The sequence below is a fragment of the Cydia fagiglandana genome, chromosome 6 (assembly GCF_963556715.1).
Source record: "Cydia fagiglandana chromosome 6, ilCydFagi1.1, whole genome shotgun sequence".
Taxonomy (NCBI): Eukaryota; Metazoa; Arthropoda; class Insecta; order Lepidoptera; family Tortricidae; genus Cydia; species Cydia fagiglandana.
This window is the reverse complement of record NC_085937.1, coordinates 12,248,192-12,267,202: the sequence shown is the minus strand read 5'-3', so window position 1 is coordinate 12,267,202 and position 19,011 is coordinate 12,248,192. Positions and strand designations below refer to the sequence as shown.

Sequence of the window (19,011 nt, the reverse complement as noted above, 5' to 3'; positions counted from 1 at the left end):
ATTTTTATTTTCTTCTGCGTCCTAGTACTACAGCAATACTACAACTAGTACAACTAGACAAAGATAAGTCTTCAACGATTTCGATAGCACACGCAGTGCAAATGTTATTTATACGTCATAATTTCATAGAAGTTTGACACTTAAAATAACACTTACACTGCGTAGGCAATCAAAATCATTGCAGACTTTTCTTGGTCTAACTCTATTGAGGATCTACCGGACTACCGCGAACCGCGAACCACGTTCGACGTGTTACCTTCCTGTCACACTTACTCACGAATTTACAAGTGCACCAGAGGGCCTACCGCGAACCACTTTCAACGTGTTGCTTCCCTGTCACACTTACGTACGAATTTACAAGTGCGACAGAAAGGCAACACGTCGAACGTGGTTCGCGGTAGACCCTCTGATACTTTTCTTGCAATATTTTTTTTGCAATAAAGTCGCCGCAATAAAATACTTATTAGCGCTAGCAACATTGTGGCAATTATACTTTGCTCCCGTTTGACAAAATATTAAGAAGGTGTGCTACCATTGGTGCATTGTATTTAATATTTTGCAGATTGACCAATCACGTACCTAGATCTCGAGAGGAGGTCGCTACAACGTGGTTATCGAAAACAATATAACTCATGAATAAATAGCCATTTGTGCTGCTTTGCGTGTGGTGCGAATTATGTGGAAAGTGTGCTGTTTTATTGATATATTTTGTTAGAAGTGGGTTTTGATTTGTGATATACTTCTATGAATCTCTTGTTACAAGTGTAAGAAGTTATTGGTTGCAAAATCAGTTTCTTTTAACAATAACAAACGGCGTTGTTAACCTGTTTATTAACAGTGACGGATGGAAGGCCTTGCACATTCTGCAGAGTCCTCCAATGGCGGTAAATTCAAGTTTGAAATATTTCTAGTGTAACATGTAAGAATATTGTGCATTGTTAACGTGAGATGGGTAGTCCCAAAGAAGAAGTTATTGCTTCTGAAAGCAATTGTGAAGTAAAGAGTGTAGAAAAGGACACAGTTTGTGAAATATCGGACAGTGAAGTGGCTACGGCTACTGATTCTTCCGTAAATATTTCTGCGAATCAGTCAGTGTGTGAATCGAACACTTCGAAAGATGGAGATATTGCTGCTGGAGCCGGTAAGAAGGGTAAGAAAAAGTCTCGTCATGGAAAGAAGGGCTACTTGCCTTCGAAAGATAACTCGGACCGGAGCGCGGTGCGCAGAGTGCACTACGCGGGCACTAAGTACAAGCAAGGCAGGAAAAGAGCACAAAGTTTCCCTTCCATATCAAAGTTCTTTCTTCCATACAAAAGACCTCGTAAGGACGCGTTCATTCCACCCACAAAGTTTCTTTTAGGAGGTAATATATCAGATCCTTTGAATCTTAATAGTTTGCAAGATGAAGACATCAACAGGGCAATGAATGCAGTTACTCCAGAATCTTCTCCTCTGCCCACTCCGCCTCGACACAAGGCTAAAATAGATGTCATTATTCCGCCTAATATTAGAGATCCCTTGAATCTTTTGGAACCATTGGACAATGAAGAGTATGAGAAACGTCTTGAAATGCAACAGCGCAAGCCACGCAAGAAGCCCCGTTTGCGGCGGAGAACTACTGAATGCTCAGATAATGCTCAAGTAGTTGAAAAGGTTGCAGAAGTGACAGCAGATGGTATCAAGGAGCCTCTTCCGCCTGAACCATCTACGTCAGCATCAAAATCTATATCAACAGCAGCTTCTAAGGCAAGAAAGAGGTCTTGCAGTGAGAGTGAAAATTCTCAGAAGGGCAAGGATGGCAAAAAGTTGCGCCGCATGGATTCCTTGGATAAAATAGTCAGTCCTGTGGTTCCACAGCCGGGGACATGGAAGCGCGTCAGGCCACACCAACGCCCGGCGCCGCCCGAGCGCCCCATTTCGCCACACAAACAGAGTAAGGCTGAAGGAGAACATAAACTGCCCACATTTCACCCAAAAAATACAAAATACCAGTATGGAAACTATGACAGGTAACTTAATATTTATACTCTTACCATTTGCATTCAGTTGACCTACTTTCGTTGTAAGGCTATTAACAACTCTTTAACAATCATTATGACTAGAGGGCAGAGTACCGGTGGCAAATTTCACACAAAAGGTATGGAGTCGTTTTTATAATTATTATTTTAGGCTTGAATAATAAAATTATTCATTTACCTAATGTACTTAGTATGGTACCTACTCGTAAATTGGAAGTAAGTACTTAACACTATGCACTAAAATTCCGATAGAAGAAAGTTTTCTGGTAATAGATATAGTTAGGACTATTTTAAGCCTCCAAGGAAGTGAAACCGTGCGAAATAAACTCGAATTGGTTCTAGATAGAAACCCAGATGCTGACGAATTAAGGAATATGATTACGTTGGAAAATTATAAACAAGTCCTTAAACATGCAACCATGACATCGGTAGATGTAGAGCGATCGTTTTCCACTCATAAATGGATCTTTAATAAATTAAGAAACCGATTCACTCTGAAAAACCAGGAACATGTGGCCATAGTCCAGTCATTTTATAACATGGATACGCACTTAAGTGTAGATTGTCAGGAGGACCTCGAACACATAATTCCAGTCCTCAATTGTAATTGAATGGTCTCGAAAATAATATATCGTTTGGCAGGTATAACTTCTTAGTCTAGTATTTAGTACCTAATGATAATGTTTTGATAAGAAAACATATTATTATGTATTATAGATATTAACAACATATTACATTATATTTGTATGCTCGTAAGATAATTTCTATAAGTTCCTAAAAATTATTATGCAAAATTAATCATTTATTCGTTATTTATTTAATCATAAGAATACTTAGGCGACTCCATACATTTAGTGTGAAATTTGCCACCGGTACTCCGCCCTCTAATTATGACTAATTGAGTGGTAACTTGCTTAACACAAAAAGTTGTCAAGAGTGAGTCTGATGAGCAGTGAATGGAAACTATGAAAGTTTTTTTTAGCAAAAATAACTTGTTGCTTGTACAAGATGAAACCTATTTGACAACAAAAAAAATCAAATGGATGTGCTTTGCAAATTGTTTTTTAGATACATTTTACTAAATATTTTATGATATGATATGTCCTATAATAAACGGGAAGTAAATACTTATAATGAACAAAAAGAATAATAATATAATTTTAAGTTCCACTGTAAATCTTGATCAGTTTATTTTACGATGTTCTTTACCAATATTGCAGGTACTACGGTTACCGTAACCTGAACGCGATGATGGACGTCCGCCTGCAAGTGTTCGAAATGCACCGCCATCTATTCCAGAATAAGGATGTGCTGGACATCGGCTGCAACGTCGGACACGTGTCCATCGCCGTCGCGCGCACGCTGGGCGCCCGCTCCGTCGTCGGGATCGACATTGATCCAGTACTTATTGGTACTTTTATTTATACATTTTATAGCCTTAAACCAGCTCCTGCTCAGGACTTTATCTGTGTAGAATGAGAGCTGTAACGTCGGACACGTGTCCATCGCCGTAGCACCAAAAAATAAAAAAGTTTACATTTCGAAAATGGGTAATTTCTATCGTCAAACGAAAATAATAAAAATGTTTCTGAAGTTATTCCTTGTGGAAATTTCACAATTTTGGAATTTTTCTGACAACATAGCATAGCAGTACAGTAGCTATTCTGTACTGACTTGAATCTATTTGGAATGGCTGCTTTTTTAATAGAAACCTTTAGTACAAATCCGGGCTCTAAATATTAGTCTAACTGCTGTTAATGTAGAGCCTAGCTAGCCTGTCTTACGAAAAAGTTGTACTTATAAATTTATACCGTCTTAAAACTACAAGGTACTATGAAAAAAGTCTCGAGCATTGTCGTAACTTGATAAATGACGTTGTCTAGTTTAGTTGACAGATTATTTGCATTGAAAATATGTAGGTAGATAAGGAGCCTATTGCATAATAACTTGTAACTTGCAACATAAGTGGAAGTCTCAGTAATATACAGAGCTCGGATAGGGTGAGCTATTTGCCTTATAATTTGACATGTCTTATGTCATATATAAGGCAAATAGCTCACCCTATCCGAGCTCTGGTAATATAAGATAAAAGTGGTTGAAAAGTGACGTCCGCTTGCATTGCAGCTTGTTATGCAATGGACCCTTGCCGGCAATAAATGCCGGTTGGGTGTTCTGATCGACTTATCTGTGACGGTTATTTGATGTCCCCAAATCGCAATTGCAAAGTATTTTCTGAAATTAGTATCAACTTTCTAAATTGCACACAAATTCAGAATAGGTACTTACAGGACACAATTTATTTCATTTACTTACGCATTACGCAACCTTATTAGAACACCTACTTAAAATACCTGGCCCATTCGGCTCAAAGATACGTACGTAAGGTGTATTCGGGTAATACCGAATGTCGGATAATTCCGAAATTCAGATGAAAATCACCCTTAATTCCATCATAATAAAAGTCTCTTTTCGGAATTATCCGACAGTTTTCGACATTCGGAATTAGCCGAGTAAACCTTACCTATTAAATTTTTCATAAACTGTCTACCGGATAGCAGACAATTTTTTAATAATACCCCAAAATAACATTGTGTAACCCCAAAGTGTGTACATATAGGTTAGAATTACTTTTACTCATATAATTATGCATATAATAATAATATATTTATTTACGTATTTTCCACTTTCCTTTCAGGTCGAGCGAGAAAAAATCTAAAATCATTCGTACCCGTTCCCGCGGAATCAAAGACGGAAGACGATAAGAAAGCGGAAATGGACGACGATAAAAAGGATTGCGACAAATGTACCGAAGAGAAATGTACAGATTGTAGCACGTCAGCCCCAAAACCGGCTGACGAGAAAACTGGAGAAGATAAGAAGGAAGGAAAGAACACGAGGAAAGTGAAGAAGCCGCGTAAGAACCGGAAGGCTGGGAAGCAGGAGCAGCGGTGCTACTTCCCGATGTCTATGTCGATGCTCTATGGGCCGTTGTGTAGCGCCTCCTTGGAGCCGACGCCGCCGGTCTTTCCGCATAATGTAACCTTTAAACAGGTGAGTTTTGTTCAAATTCATATTTCGTTTTTTACTGACCTTCTACTTTTACTGGTACAGTTAGCAGCAGAAGTTGCTATGCGGCCGAGGTGTTCAAATGTACCGTGACACGCTCTTATAGTCTTCACAATAAAGTCGTGTCAAGATCATATTGAGCACCTGGCGACCTGGCCCGCTTAGCAAACTCTGCTGCTGACTGTACGATACGAGAGACGTAATATTCTAATTAAATCTGTATAATATGATCAACTTGGCACGCTAAGCGTGCCAAGGTAATTTTGAACACCTCGCCCGCTTAGCAACTTGTGCAGCTGACTCTACACGAGGGAAAGCCTACGTGCCAAGCTGTGGCTATTTATATGATTATTTATTTCTTTTAATTTCTTTAATTTCATAATTTCGAAATTGAAGTGTAGACACTTATAACACGTGAAATATTTCAGGGCAACTACGTCCCGCGCGAAGACACGCCGCTGGGCTCGGAGAGCCCGCAGTTCGACCTGATCCTGTGCCTCTCCACCACCAAGTGGCTGCACCTCAACTGGGGCGACGCGGGGCTCAAGCGCGCCTTCCGCCGCATGTTCGCAGACCTGCGCCCCGGCGGGAAACTCGTCATCGAAGCGCAGAACTGGGCGAGCTATAAGAGGAAGAAGCGTTTAACGGTGAGTTCGACTGCCATTGTAACCCTTTATACAGCTGACATTTCCAAAAAATTACCAGTCTCGAAAATAGAATACATGTTTCAAGTGCCGTAGGTGGGAAATATATATCCCTTAGCCTATTAAAAGGGTTAAAAGAATGTCACATCAATATGACATGCCATTGCCATGAACACGAAATTCACAAACTGATAAAATCATATAGATTGTATGGACAATTTAAATTACAATTTGTTTGAGAAATGGGCGAATGATTCTCGACCATAATATTCAACATGGCAGTGGGGCTTCCGAGTTGAGAGTCGGAAACCTCCAGAAAAAAAACTAGGTACCTAAAGTATGAACTGTACTTTCAACAGGCAACTAATACTCATCAAGACAATTCTAACCAACCCAAAACAGCGTAAGGAGCCCACAGGTTACCAGTTCGCCGGACTATATCAGCCTGTCAGTTGTTTGGAGCTGTCAAATTTTGCTTTTTACTGTCAGACTGATATCGTCCGGCGGACTCGTAATCAGTGGGCCCCTTGAGTTTGCCATGTTTTATCACAGTTTTTTGGAACCAAATGACATGTGTGTGTGAAATTTCAAATAAACGAGTAACGAGATTTTAGTGGAATTTAGCTTGCAAGATTTGACCCGAACATACATTTCAAGCTAGATAATAGCTTGTAATTAAGTATTACCAAAAATGATTTAGTTCATCACTCACATTTATTTAAAATTTAGCCAAACTAGGGCCATCTTTTAGTCTGCTTCGCGCGCCCACTTAAAGTGCACGTATTGCAATGGTCAAGGAGCGGTTAACGCTAACTTTGTGACGAGATGTCTGGAAATAATTTGCTTAAGTGTAATTCATGTAATATTGTGGTGTGTGAATTGCTATGTTTTGTGCAAAATAAGCATGTTATTATGGAAACTGATAGCCTAGTGAAAATTTGCTTATCGGCCTTTACCACAGAAGACATAGAAACAGCCAAAACTCTTCTGTTCCAATCGGTCGAAACGAATTTGCGTAATATCAAAAGAAAGGTTAAAAGCAAGGAAGGTAAAAACTATAAAGATTTATTAGATATAATCGCAGTGTTTAAACAGACGGACGTTGAAAAAGTTCCTATTTTCGTCGCGAGGGATTTAAATAATCTACCGCCGGTAACCTGGGATCATTTGGATGTCTCAAAGCTGTTGAAGGATATTAACATTCTAAGACAAGACGTGGACAGTATTAAAGAAGCTTATGTTTCACATGATCAACTTAGGCAAGCTACCGAGGAGATGATGTGTTCAAACAATAACAATGACAGTTTAGCGGACGAGGGTGGTCGTAACCACACTATTTGGTCACAACAACAGAATGTCAACTATCGTCGTGGAGCTGGAAATATAAATGTAAGCTACAACAGTGGACCTATGGGCCTAAATCATGTGTCCGCAATAGTTAGCGGTAACGAAATAAACACGGAGTATGACAGTGGCAGCGGTTGTCAGGCGCAACAGGTAACTGATAAGAACGGTGCAAAAAACGAGGTGAATGACCGGGTTGCTAAGTCGGGTAGCGAGGTGCTGTCTCGCTCGCACGCCCGCACGGCCTCGATAGGGTCGGTCTCTTCCAACGACAGGCACCTAGCGAGCCAGGAGGCCATGACTGCGGTTCCGGCGGAGTTGCAACTACTGCCTGCGCGCGAGTCGACTGGCGATCGAGGGAGGCGCACTGCGGTTTCGTATGGCACGTGTAAGGAGCCGGCTGACGGAGCGGCTTGGGTGACGTCACCGCGAGCTAATAATGCATCGGCTATTAGGAGTTTTTCTGATGTTGCGCGAACGGAGGTCATACCGAAACAAATTGAAAGGGATGCAGATTTTATGGAAGAACAGCGTAGGAGATATAGAAACCGTTTTGTTGGGAAGACTGGTACCGCTTTGTCTAACCCGGGTGCGAAATTTAAGGGAGTTGACTTAACGGTTCCTTTATTTGTAAACTTTGTCGATAAGGACGTGTCTGCGCGAGATATAGTGGAACATATCGAGAACCGGTTACGGGTGACTGTACGCATTGAAAAGATTATTAGAATGCATGAAAGATCGTATGATGCGTATAAAGTGTTTGTGCCTAGGCATATGTTTGCGGCCTTTATGGATAGTTCGGTGTGGCCGACGGGTGTGACGTACAGACGTTTTATAGATTTTAAATATAAAAATAAGTGAGAATATAACAAGACATTTGTTAAGATAAATCGATAGTGAATATTATTATTTTTTAAGTTTTTATTATGAATAAGTCAATATGTACCTTAGTTAGTTATAACTGTAAGTCGGTTACTCGCTCGGTGGACTACATCAGATTGTTACGTCAGAAGGTGGATATTTTGGCATTGCAAGAGACCTGGCTTTTTTCTCACAATTTACCATTTCTAGGAACCATTGATGATGACTTTGGTTACATAGGTTCGTCGGCCATGGACACCTCCGTTGGCTTAATACAAGGGAGGCCGTTTGGAGGGGTCGCACTTCTATGGAGAAAGAGTGCGTTTGACTCTGTTTCGGTCGTCCACTGTGTGAGTTCTCGTCTTGCGGCTATTAATGTAAAAGTTCGAAACCGGTCTTTCCTAGTATTCTCTGTTTATATGCCAGTAAACTCGGCAGAGAATTTAATAGAATTTACGGATTGTTTAAGTGAGATGAATGCCATTGTGGAGAATAGTCAGGTTTCATCTGTATACATGTTGGGAGATTATAATGCGCATCCAGACAGTTTGTTCGGCCGTGAAATGTTAAAATTTTGTGATGATCAATTGTGGCTTTTTGCGGATATAGACAGACTAGGAGTAAGCTCTGGTACGTTTACGTTTATTAGCGATGCCCATGGCAGTACTCGCTGGCTCGATCACTGTCTGGTTACCCAGGCAGCGGAGCAATCGGTAACTGGAGTACGGGTGCATTATGGCACGACGTGGTCTGATCACCTAGCGTTGCAGGTTGAGTGCGACATAGATGTCTTGAGACCCCATCTTGCTCCTAGGATACCTGTGTTTGATAAGGTGCGGTGGGGGGTTAGGAATGCTGCGCAAATCGAAAAGTATATTGGCCTGTGTAACGCAAAACTTCGCGAGATTGACTTTCCGCATGAACTGTCTAACTGTTGCGATAGGTTATGTAGTGACGTTAATCACAGAGCCATAATTGATCGTCTCTATTTGGATATTGTTGAGTCTCTGAGGTTTGCGGCTGTGGAGAGTAGTTGCGGGACGCCTAGACGGAAGCGTGGTGTGGTTGGCTGGAATAAACATGTTTATCTGGCTCATAGGGATGCCAGGCACCATTTTCAGTGTTGGTTGATGTATGGGAAACCGTCTTGTGGGCCTTTTTACGCTCGCATGGTGGAGTCAAAGCGTATATTTAAATCAAGGCTGAAGTGGTGCCAGGACAATGCCGAACAGATAAGGATGGATATTCTGGCAGAGCAACACGCTAAAAAGGACTTCCGCAATTTCTGGAAGCAGACTAATAGCCTCAACCCTAAGCCGCGCGCCCCGCTCAATGTTAATGGTATCAGTGGGCCGGTGGAAATAGCTAATATGTTTAAAGATAGCTTTAAAGTTGAACCACTGCATATCACGTCTCCTACCGTTCGGACAGGTTTGAGGTGCACGTCGGGCCCACTTATTACCTTTTCAGCTGGTGAGGTCGCCTCTGTCATACGTAGTATGTCGAAGGGGAGATCACCGGGTCATGATAGCATAAGTATTGAGCACCTTAAACATGCCGGTGTACATCTGCCGCGCGTATTGTCCATGTTTTATACGTTGTGTATACGGCACTCTTACTTACCGGACGAGTGTATGAAAACGGTGGTGGTGCCAATAATCAAAAATAAAACCGGTGACTATTCGGATAGTTCCAACTATAGGCCCATATCACTAGCTACTACCATTGCCAAGGTACTGGACGGTCTGCTTGATCGACAGCTTAGTAAATATGTTAAATTGCATGATGCTCAGTTTGGTTTTCAGCCTGGGCTGTCGACTGATGCAGCTATTTTAAGTCTCAAGCATACTGTCCGGTACTATACTGAGAGAAAAACTCCAGTATACGCGTGTTTCTTGGACTTATCTAAAGCTTTTGATATGGTGTCCTATGAGCTTCTGTGGCATAAACTAAGATCAGAAACAAACCTGCCAGATGAAGTGATCGGTATTTTTGATTATTGGTACAAGAACCAGGTGAATGTCGTCAGAGGCGTAGCTAGAGGATATGGCGCCCGGGGCAGACACCAAATTTGCGCCCCCCCCCCCCCCCCCAAACGAAATGAACGTAAGGTGGTCACTGACAAGCCTTCCAACAGTCCAAATAGCGTGGCTGCAATCCAAAATCGGTCCGTGAATGTCAAAAACGTACAATGTTTAAATGTTTAATATTAGGATGCCGTCCATTTGGATGAATCCATTGTAACGGCATCCATTTGGAAGGCTCGTCAGTGGCCTGCTTAACGAAACGAAAGGGTTATTTTTTGCTTTAATAAGTTTACTTTTAATGTAGACAAATACAGTGTAGGTACCTATGTTTTTTTAGTACATCGGTGGCCAACAAGCTTTCGACCCACCTGATGGTAAGCGGTCACCGCATCCTATGGACGTCTACACTCCAGGGGTGTTACATGCGCGTTGCCGACCGTTTTAAAACTTATAAACTTCTTTTTTGGAGATCTCTATTCATAGGTACAGCGCGGCTTTGGACTGATTTGAAGGACCCAAGGCGGCATCCAGGTGCTCCTGTCCAAAGGTGACAGCAGTACTCAATATATGGGATCAGTCTACCCCAGAGTAAAGTATGGCGGTGGCCTCCCTTTATTGAGCACACCGAATTTTTTTTTATACGAGCGCAGCCTACCCGGCAAGGTGGCTACGAAATTATTGGACGTCACTGATGGAGATGTCAACACTGATCGAGCTGGGCTCCCAATACTCCCTGACATGGGAAGGGTTGTGCCTTGAAAAATGAGGTTTTCTTAGCGGTAAACGCGCAAATTTGAGTCATGGTAGGATTGAATCGGATTAAATTGTCCTGATCCCACACCGAAACTCTGGATAGAATGCCTCGATACCTGACACAGTTATTTCTACTATTATTTTATGGGGTCACTTCCCCATCGCTATTTCAGTTCAGTCCAGTTCAGTTATCAGTGCAAATACCACGAACAATTATTAGAAGGCAGAAAAGCAAAGCAAAGCTTCACTCCAGAATTTCTTAACAAAAGTTATAAGTCTCGAAAACTACGAAAAATCGGCTAACATCTGGTAAATGGGGTATATTCTGATAACCCATGACGAGGATTCTAAAAAAAAATATTTTTTTTTTTCTCAACTTAAATCTGCAATCGGCTGTTCTAGCCATAATCAGATGGTTTGTTTCTTATTTTTTTTAGGTTGTTATTTAGGGTGGTGTTCCACTGAGCACCATCACCAGTTTACGTGGGGGCTTATTGTCTCTGGTCTAGCCCTAGTAAAAAAATTATGGGCGTCAAGGTTTGGACCAGCCTGTAGGTATACAGGGTGGCTAAAAATAACTGTATTTTCGTTGCCAGGCAGGTTTTTGGATTATACTGAGCAACTTTTACTATTAGTCCAACCCCTAAGTCGCGAAAAAAAATTTGGCTGTTTCCTACATTTTGGCTGGTCCATTTTCTATGGGAGGGTAAACTTTTTTTTTTCGCGATTTCGGGGTTAGTCCCGTAGTAAAAGTTGCTCAGTCCCAAAACCCAAAACCTCCCTGGCAACGGGAATTTAGTTATTTTTTAGCCATCCTTGTATAGTACTGTCGTCCGCATATCGATGAATGTCGTCGATTGACAACATGACACAGATATGCAGCAGCTATTGAAGCAGCCGGCCTAGCCAAGGTTACAATCACTATCGCTTCGACAACGAAAAACATTATATCTCTCTATCACTCTTCCTTATTAGTGTGACAGTGACAGTTGCGTTTCGATCGCTACAGAGCGTAAGCGATTGGCATCTTGGCTACGCGGCCAGGTTCCGTCTACTACGGCTCATATGCGCCTGCCGGACAAAGGGCTAGCGATCCATTCGCATAGGTAGTCTCTTGGAGAGTCCATAAGATGGTAACTTCGACAGGAGACCCCTAACGGAAAAGACGCGCTAACACGGGACACAACTCTGAAGCACTCGGCCCGCTCGCCTTATAAAACGAAAGCATAGCAACTCCCGCCTTGATGGAAGTTTCTTGCATAGAGTATTCGCACTGCGGGATGGTGGGCGGTAGGGCGCTACCGTCGTCTGTCAAGGTCGAGTTCGAGGCAAAAAGAGTAAGAGTAAAAGATCGGCTTTCTCTTTTGCGCTGTGGGGCAGAATACCATCCGCATTTCACACTTCACAGTGGTGGTAAATATGACTGACAAAAGTTTCCCTGCTGCCTTTTAGCAAGGCGGAGAGGTACAGGTCTTTTGCTCATTTTGGCGCCCCCCCCTTGGACGGCGCCCGGGGCACGTGCCCCCTCCAACCCCCCCCTAGTTACGCCTCTGAATGTCGTAAGATGGGCAGATGCATTATCGGAGGAGTACAGTTTGAAGTGTGGAGTGAGGCAGGGTGGATTATCATCTCCTCGACTCTTCAATCTGTATGTGAACGCCTTGATAGGGGATCTCAGCAGCACCAGGGTTGGCTGTTGTGTGGCAGGTAAAATGGTGAACAATATTAGCTATGCCGACGATATGGTGCTGTTGGGGCCCTCTGCGTGTGCAGTTAGTAGGCTGCTTGGCAAATGTGAGAGGTACGCGGTGGCTCATGGACTTAAGTACAACACGACGAAGAGTGAGGTACTCGTATTTCAGTCGCGCGGTTTTAAAGTGGATAGGGTCCCGAATATTATGTTGAATGGAGTACCACTAAAAAGAACCGCTAAATTTAAGTACTTGGGTCACTGGGTCACGGAGTGTCTCTCGGATGACCTGGACATTGAGAGGGAGCGTAGGGCGCTGGCTGTTCGGGGGAATATGTTGGCCCGCAGGTTTGCGCGATGCAGTAATGAAGTTAAAATTACTTTGTTTAAGGCGTTTTGCCAGTCTTTTTATTCGTGCTGCCTGTGGGTGAACTATACTCAGCGGGCAGTCAGTGCCTTAAGGGTGCAATATAATAACACGCTCAGGATGCTGTTGGGACTGCCCAGGTGCTGCAGCGCATCGGGCATGTTTGCGGAAATGCGAGTAGACGGCTTCCATGCCATTGTTCGAAAGCGGGTCGCCTCCATCATGCGCCGTGTGCGTGGGAGTAACAACGGCATTCTGAGTGTGATCGCTAGCTGTTTGGACTCCCCCATAGCGAGACACTGGAATAGTTTGCATGTAAATAATTGACTGAATTTTAACTATTATTATTATTTATTTTGTGTTTGTAATTCCAAAATGTACCTTTTATTTTTATTTTTTGTGTAAGACTGAATACTTTAATTTTTAATTTTATTATTTTAGTCATTTTTAAGTGTACCTATTTATTGTTTTATTATTGTGTACGTAATTTTAATTATTTTAATTTAATATGGATCATCTGTTATCTGCAATAAAGAATTGAATATGAATATGAATATGAATTTTCAGCTTAATACAACATGTCACCATCCTATGGTTATGGTCTTGGTATCTGAGGACTATCCTCTTATCTGACTGAGTTAGTAAAACTCTAACAGCCGATAAGAAATATTGTGCAATAACCGCCGTAGGAATCCGTTAACTTTGTAGATAAGATACCACTTACTTCCTTTTGATTTATAGGTCTAAGAGTGTTGAGTGTTGCTTAATGAGAGAGTGAGACGCAATGACATTGGACAAAGACATTGGAGGTGGAATACTATCCTAGGCAATTGTTATAAAAAAACCGGGCAAGTGCGAGTCGGACTCGCGCACGAAGGGTTCCGCACCACAATGCAAAAAAAAAAACAAAAAAAAGCAAAAAAAAACGGTCTCCCATCCAAGTACTGACCCCGCCCGACGTTGCTTAACTTTGGTCAAAAATCACGTTTGTTGTATGGGAGCCCCATTTAAATCTTTATTTTATTATGTTTTTAGTATTTGTTGTTATAGCGGCAACAGAAATACATAATCTGTGAAAATTTCAACTGTCTAGCTATCACGGTACGTGAGATACAGCCTGGTGACAGACGGACGGACGGACGGACAGCGAAGTCTTAGTAATAGGGTCCCGTTTTACCCTTTGGGTACGGAACCCTAAAAAGACGTGTTTCTTTAACGAGTCCTCATGAAATGTTAAAGAAATTTAATTTTATACCACTTAATTTTTTTAGGCCACAAAGTTGCCGAGAAAAGTATGTTATATGCATTTTGATTTATTTTTCAAAATAAAATGACTGTGTCCTTTTTAGTGTTCCGTACAAAACATTGTTTGGGATCACTTTTTGTATAATAAACACCTCTATTTGGAATTATGAAAAACTATTATTAGAAAATAATTGTTCCATTCTTGCTTCTGTACATTTTTATAACTTATAACTCAAGCAAATTACTGCTTGCAGAAGGTGATTTCAAATGCAAATCGTAAAAGTTATTTTGATTTTCACAAAACTATGTATCCCTTTGTCCCAAACTTTAACATTACAAAACTAATAATACGATTTGTCACCAGCAAACCATCTACGAGAACTTCAACGCGATCGAGATGACGCCGCAGAAGTTCCGCGAGTTCCTGCTGTCGCCCGAGGTGGGGTTCAGCAAGTGCGCCGTGCTCGGCGTGCCGCAGCACGCCAGCAAGGGGTTCCGCCGCCCCATACAACTCTACATCAAGGGCGACTTCACGCCCAGCAAGGTACGCCACTCGCCTATCTGCTATTTAATCGAATTAACTTTACGTTAGCGCTTTTCCCGATGCATTCCAAAGGAGTATGGGAGACTACTGCCATTTGTCTCTTCAATTAAAAGACATCGATCGATAAAAGACAAGACGATCGAGATGACGCCGCAGAAGTTCCGCGAGTTCCTGCTGTCGCCCGAGGTGGGGTTCAGCAAGTGCGCCGTGCTCGGCGTGCCGCAGCACGCCAGCAAGGGGTTCCGCCGCCCCATACAACTCTACATCAAGGGCGACTTCACGCCCAGCAAGGTACGCCACTCGCCTATCTGCTATTTAATCGAATTAACTTTACGTTAGCGCTTTTCCCGATGCATTCCAAAGGAGTATGGGAGACTACTGCCATTTGTCTCTTCAATTAAAAGACATCGATCGATAAAAGACAAGACGATCGAGATGACGCCGCAGAAGTTCCGCGAGTTCCTGCTGTCGCCCGAGGTGGGGTTCAGCAAGTGCGCCGTGCTCGGCGTGCCGCAGCATGCCAGCAAGGGGTTCCGCCGCCCCATACAGCTCTACATCAAGGGCGACTTCACGCCCAGCAAGGTACGCCACTCGCCTACCTGCTATTTAATCAAATTAGCTTTCTCTTCTTCTTAGTCGGATACTCTTATCAGAGTAGTTTTTGTTGTTTCCCGCCATGCTTCTCTATTTATTGCATTCCACACGCACAGATTTAAAGGTCCGGACCCGGTGAGAGCTTTGACTTGGTCGGTCCATCGCATTGAAGTCCGCAATCAGGGTGTTGTGCCATCCACTCTGCCCTGGACAACAAGCCTCCATGGCGTCGTCTTCCCTGCGCGTAACGTGACCGAAGTAGTTAAGGGAACGAGAGGAAATTAGCTTTACGTTAGCACTTTTCGCGATGCATTCCAAAGGAATATCCCCATACTCCTTTAGGAAGACGACTGTCATCTGTCTTTTCAACCTAGTCTAACCTGTCATATCAGTCTCGCCAGTTAAAAACTTTGCTAATTGAAATAAGCGGTTTTATTTAATTACAATAGGTATCATTTAAACTATCGATTGCATCGAATAAATGATTATGATTATCACCTGACAAATTCAATCAGAGTGCGACGTCAATTATTTTTCTACGTTTTGGTGGCTGCCGTTGTTCAACCCACCAACGGAGCGGCAGCTGACGTTCACGAGGATTTATTATATACATCGTCCCTGGTTTTCGCCCGGGATGCTATCGGTCATGAAAATCTGGTCCCGGGCCTCTTTTATATTTATGAATTTAACAACATTTCTGATGCACCGGCAGATTACCGCTTATGAACTCCCCATCTACGAAATGTGTAATGTATAGTATATATTGCAGGCGCGCTGGTCGGACGCGTACGCGCCGTCGTCGGCGCACCGGCCGGAGGCGGCGCCGGCGCGGCGCACGGTGTACGCGCCGGTGGCGCCCGCCTACCGGCCCAGCGACGACGCGCCCTCCGTGGGCGCCGCCACGCCCTTCTCGCCCAACCTCGACTGCTCGGCCGACGACTCGCCCTTCTACAACCCGCGCAGCGACTCGTACGCGCCGTCGTACGAGCCGCCGCGGCCCACGGTGTACGCCACGCTGCCGTCGCCGCTGCCGCTGCCCGGCGCCTCGCCGCTGCAGGCCGCCTCGCCGCGCGCCGAGCCGCCCGAGCCCGAGCCGGCGCCCGACCCCGTCTGCGCGAGGGGCTACCCCGACAAGTGCGATTCCTAACTGACCACATCGCTAGAGCCGCACCGTCGGAACCATGAGCGTGATGACGTCCCTCCAGCTCTTTTTCAATAGGTGATTTAGCCGCGCCGTATCAATAAAACCGCCTATAACGAAAGTCTGTAAGGACGGTATTCCACGTGTCCGATTTCTTTGTCCGATGTGCATTGCGTTTCACTGTCTCATTAAGCAAAATATGAGACGCAAATACACATTGGACCGAGATATTGGATAGATGGAATACCGACCTAATCTTGCTCAACCCCGCGCCTAAACCGCCTAATGCGAAAGCGCTGTAACCTTTCTTTATCATTTGTTGTTTATTTTGTTCGCCTAGTTAAAATGACGGCACAATAATGCGCTGAAGGCCTAGCACGTGATTGGCGCGACAGTGTCTCGCGGCGAGAATTACTACCCGTCTATTTCTAATTATGTTAATTAAACGGGGGCGGGTAGTCTACTGCGGGTAGGCGCGAAATACTGACGCGCCAATCATATGCTAGGCCGGCTGGGGTTAAATAAAATTCACCCGAGAAGATTACCCCCAGTTAAAACAAAACAACTTCAAAATATCCGTTCAAACCTATGTCTTGAACTTACAGAAACTGAATCGAGAGGCTTTTCGGCTCGAGGCGGTCAGATCGAGATAGTGACGATTTTACGTGGATATCTCGTCGTTGCAGCATTGGCTATTAATTTTACCAAAAATAATTGTATCGTGAGAAAATTGATGATAAACCTTCGTCTATTTACTCTAATTCAATGATTATCTGTGAATTATAATCGATGCTGTAACGCGAAATTTCCACGAGGCCCCTTTAACTTATGAAATCAAAATAATAATGCACACATTAGTAATAGATCTTGTATTATTTTCCGCAAAGCAAGTCTGAACCTTCTTCTGAATGTCTAAATGACTCTATAGGTATTATGTAGTTGTACTCCATACCACTAAAGTACAGTTGTATTGATCAGTGACCGTCTCAGTGTATATTCGACCAGTAGGCCTAGCATATGATTGGCGCGAGAGTATCTCGCGGCGAGATAGACTACCCGTCTTTTTCTAACAATGTGAATTAAAGAGGGAAGGGTAATCATGTGCTAGGTAGGCTGCGTTAGTGATCGTCTTCTATCACAAATGATAGGACTTTTGAGCAATGAAATTGTCGTACTAAATTCACTAGTTGGCGGTTTGACCGCATACTTCCTGAGATCTATTTGGGCGACTAACGAGATGGAGTTTGTTAAAGATATAGTATATAATTATTAATATACATGGTGATAACGTTCGTTACTCGCTCAATAGGCTGATCGGTTTATAATTTGAGATGTAAATATCGCTGTAGATTCCCTAGGATTATGTTCAGTTGATAAAAGTATTTTATATTATACTCGTAAAGTTTTAATCTATGAATAGTTTTATTTCGACGACCTTTTTGTGCGATCTTAACCCTTTAACGGTTTTTTTTAAATAATTCAAGTCTCATTGCCTCTATAGTCCTAAAAATTCTGCATAAGATAAAAACACAAAAGATGATGTTTTAGGGTAATCATTTTTGTCTATACCAGTAGGCCTAAGGAGGGGAGCGACAGTATCTCGCGAGCGAGATAGACTACCTGTCTTTTTCAAATTGTACTAATTAAAGAGGGATGGGTAGTCTATCTCGCGAGCGAGATACTGTCGCGCCCATCTTGTGCTAGCCCGGCAGCCTAAATTTAGAGTAAAAGGAGCGAAATCTCTTACGGTAAGTAAATAATAGTTCCAAATCTCTCCAGAGTAGCTAAGGACGTAGGCATTATTGACGGTGCGAAGTGCGCTATGAATGATTTGAATTTTTTAAACAAATATTCTAGGTATTGTAGCGCCACCTATTTAAGGTTTTGACGGACACTTTAATACATGGAGATTGTTTTCCTTACCTTTACCTTCCGTAGGCAGCATGGTTGGATTTTTATCGCCTATCACTATGCCTGTCACTTACATACTTGTTAGAACGCGTCAGGCATGGTCACAGGCGATAAAAATGCGACACAGGTAAAGCCTGACCATATATGATCACGCCCCATGTTGCGGATTTTCACTAGAACTAATTTTTTTCATACTTTATAGTATATTTCACCCTATAGACGAGAATACCAGCGCCCTCTTGACAAAGATCATATACAACCTGTGTCTGACCATATCGGGCTTTAAATCCAGGGCTTGATTTTATTCGCCAAACTGAGCTATGTACTTTTACTATGGGACCGACCCTAAAATCAGGGAAATTTTTTTGGCTTTTCCATAGAATCCATCTGATCAAAAAATCAGAACTACCGGATTTGACGCAAAAAAGCCAGGTTACAAAATTCGACAAAGTTACTGGATTAACTAGAGATCTCATACTATTTTCACTGTGACAAGGTACGAACGAGTACTAAAATTAAATTCCTCGACCGTACATAATTATTGTTTTTGGTATGTTGTCAACTTGTCAGGACTGTTAAAAACCGTTTTTAATTTCGTCGCATGGCGTAAGTATGTTCAGTCACATCAAATAGAAATATCTGTATCAATACCTAATTGCGAGCTAATACTAGGTAAAATAAAATACAACTAAATATGTTGCTAATTAAACCTAATCATAGATTTGTACGTGCTAACATTCTTGATTATCATGCAGGGTTTGCCCGGGTATCGTAATTAATTATTATATCACAGTTTAGATTTACTT

General features: G+C 42.7%; 1 protein-coding gene and 1 long non-coding RNA gene across 2 annotated transcripts in view; one reads left to right on the top strand and one right to left on the bottom strand.

The window, feature by feature from the left end:
* LOC134665252 (uncharacterized) overlaps window positions 1-19,011 on the bottom strand; it is a 183,528-nt gene that overhangs the window by 137,546 nt on the left and 26,971 nt on the right. The gene's annotated exons all lie outside the window — the stretch shown is intronic.
* On the top strand, window positions 622-17,703 carry LOC134665231 (7SK snRNA methylphosphate capping enzyme bin3-like). The gene is made up of 6 exons (XM_063522108.1): window positions 622-2,009; window positions 3,239-3,429; window positions 4,714-5,069; window positions 5,513-5,731; window positions 14,380-14,559; window positions 15,923-17,703. Exons 1-6 carry the CDS (start codon window positions 949-951, stop codon window positions 16,298-16,300), a joined length of 2,385 nt encoding a protein of 794 aa, XP_063378178.1. The 5' UTR covers window positions 622-948; the 3' UTR covers window positions 16,301-17,703.

Coding starts and splice junctions, on each gene's coding strand:
- LOC134665231 (XM_063522108.1), top strand. CDS start 949: ATGGGTAGTCCCAAAGAAGAAGTTATTGCTTCTGAAAGCAATTGTGAA. Junction 3,430..4,713: donor CATTGATCCAGTACTTATTG/GTACTTTTATTT, acceptor CTTTCCTTTCAG/GTCGAGCGAGAAAAAATCTA. Junction 5,732..14,379: donor AGAGGAAGAAGCGTTTAACG/GTGAGTTCGACT, acceptor ATTTGTCACCAG/CAAACCATCTACGAGAACTT.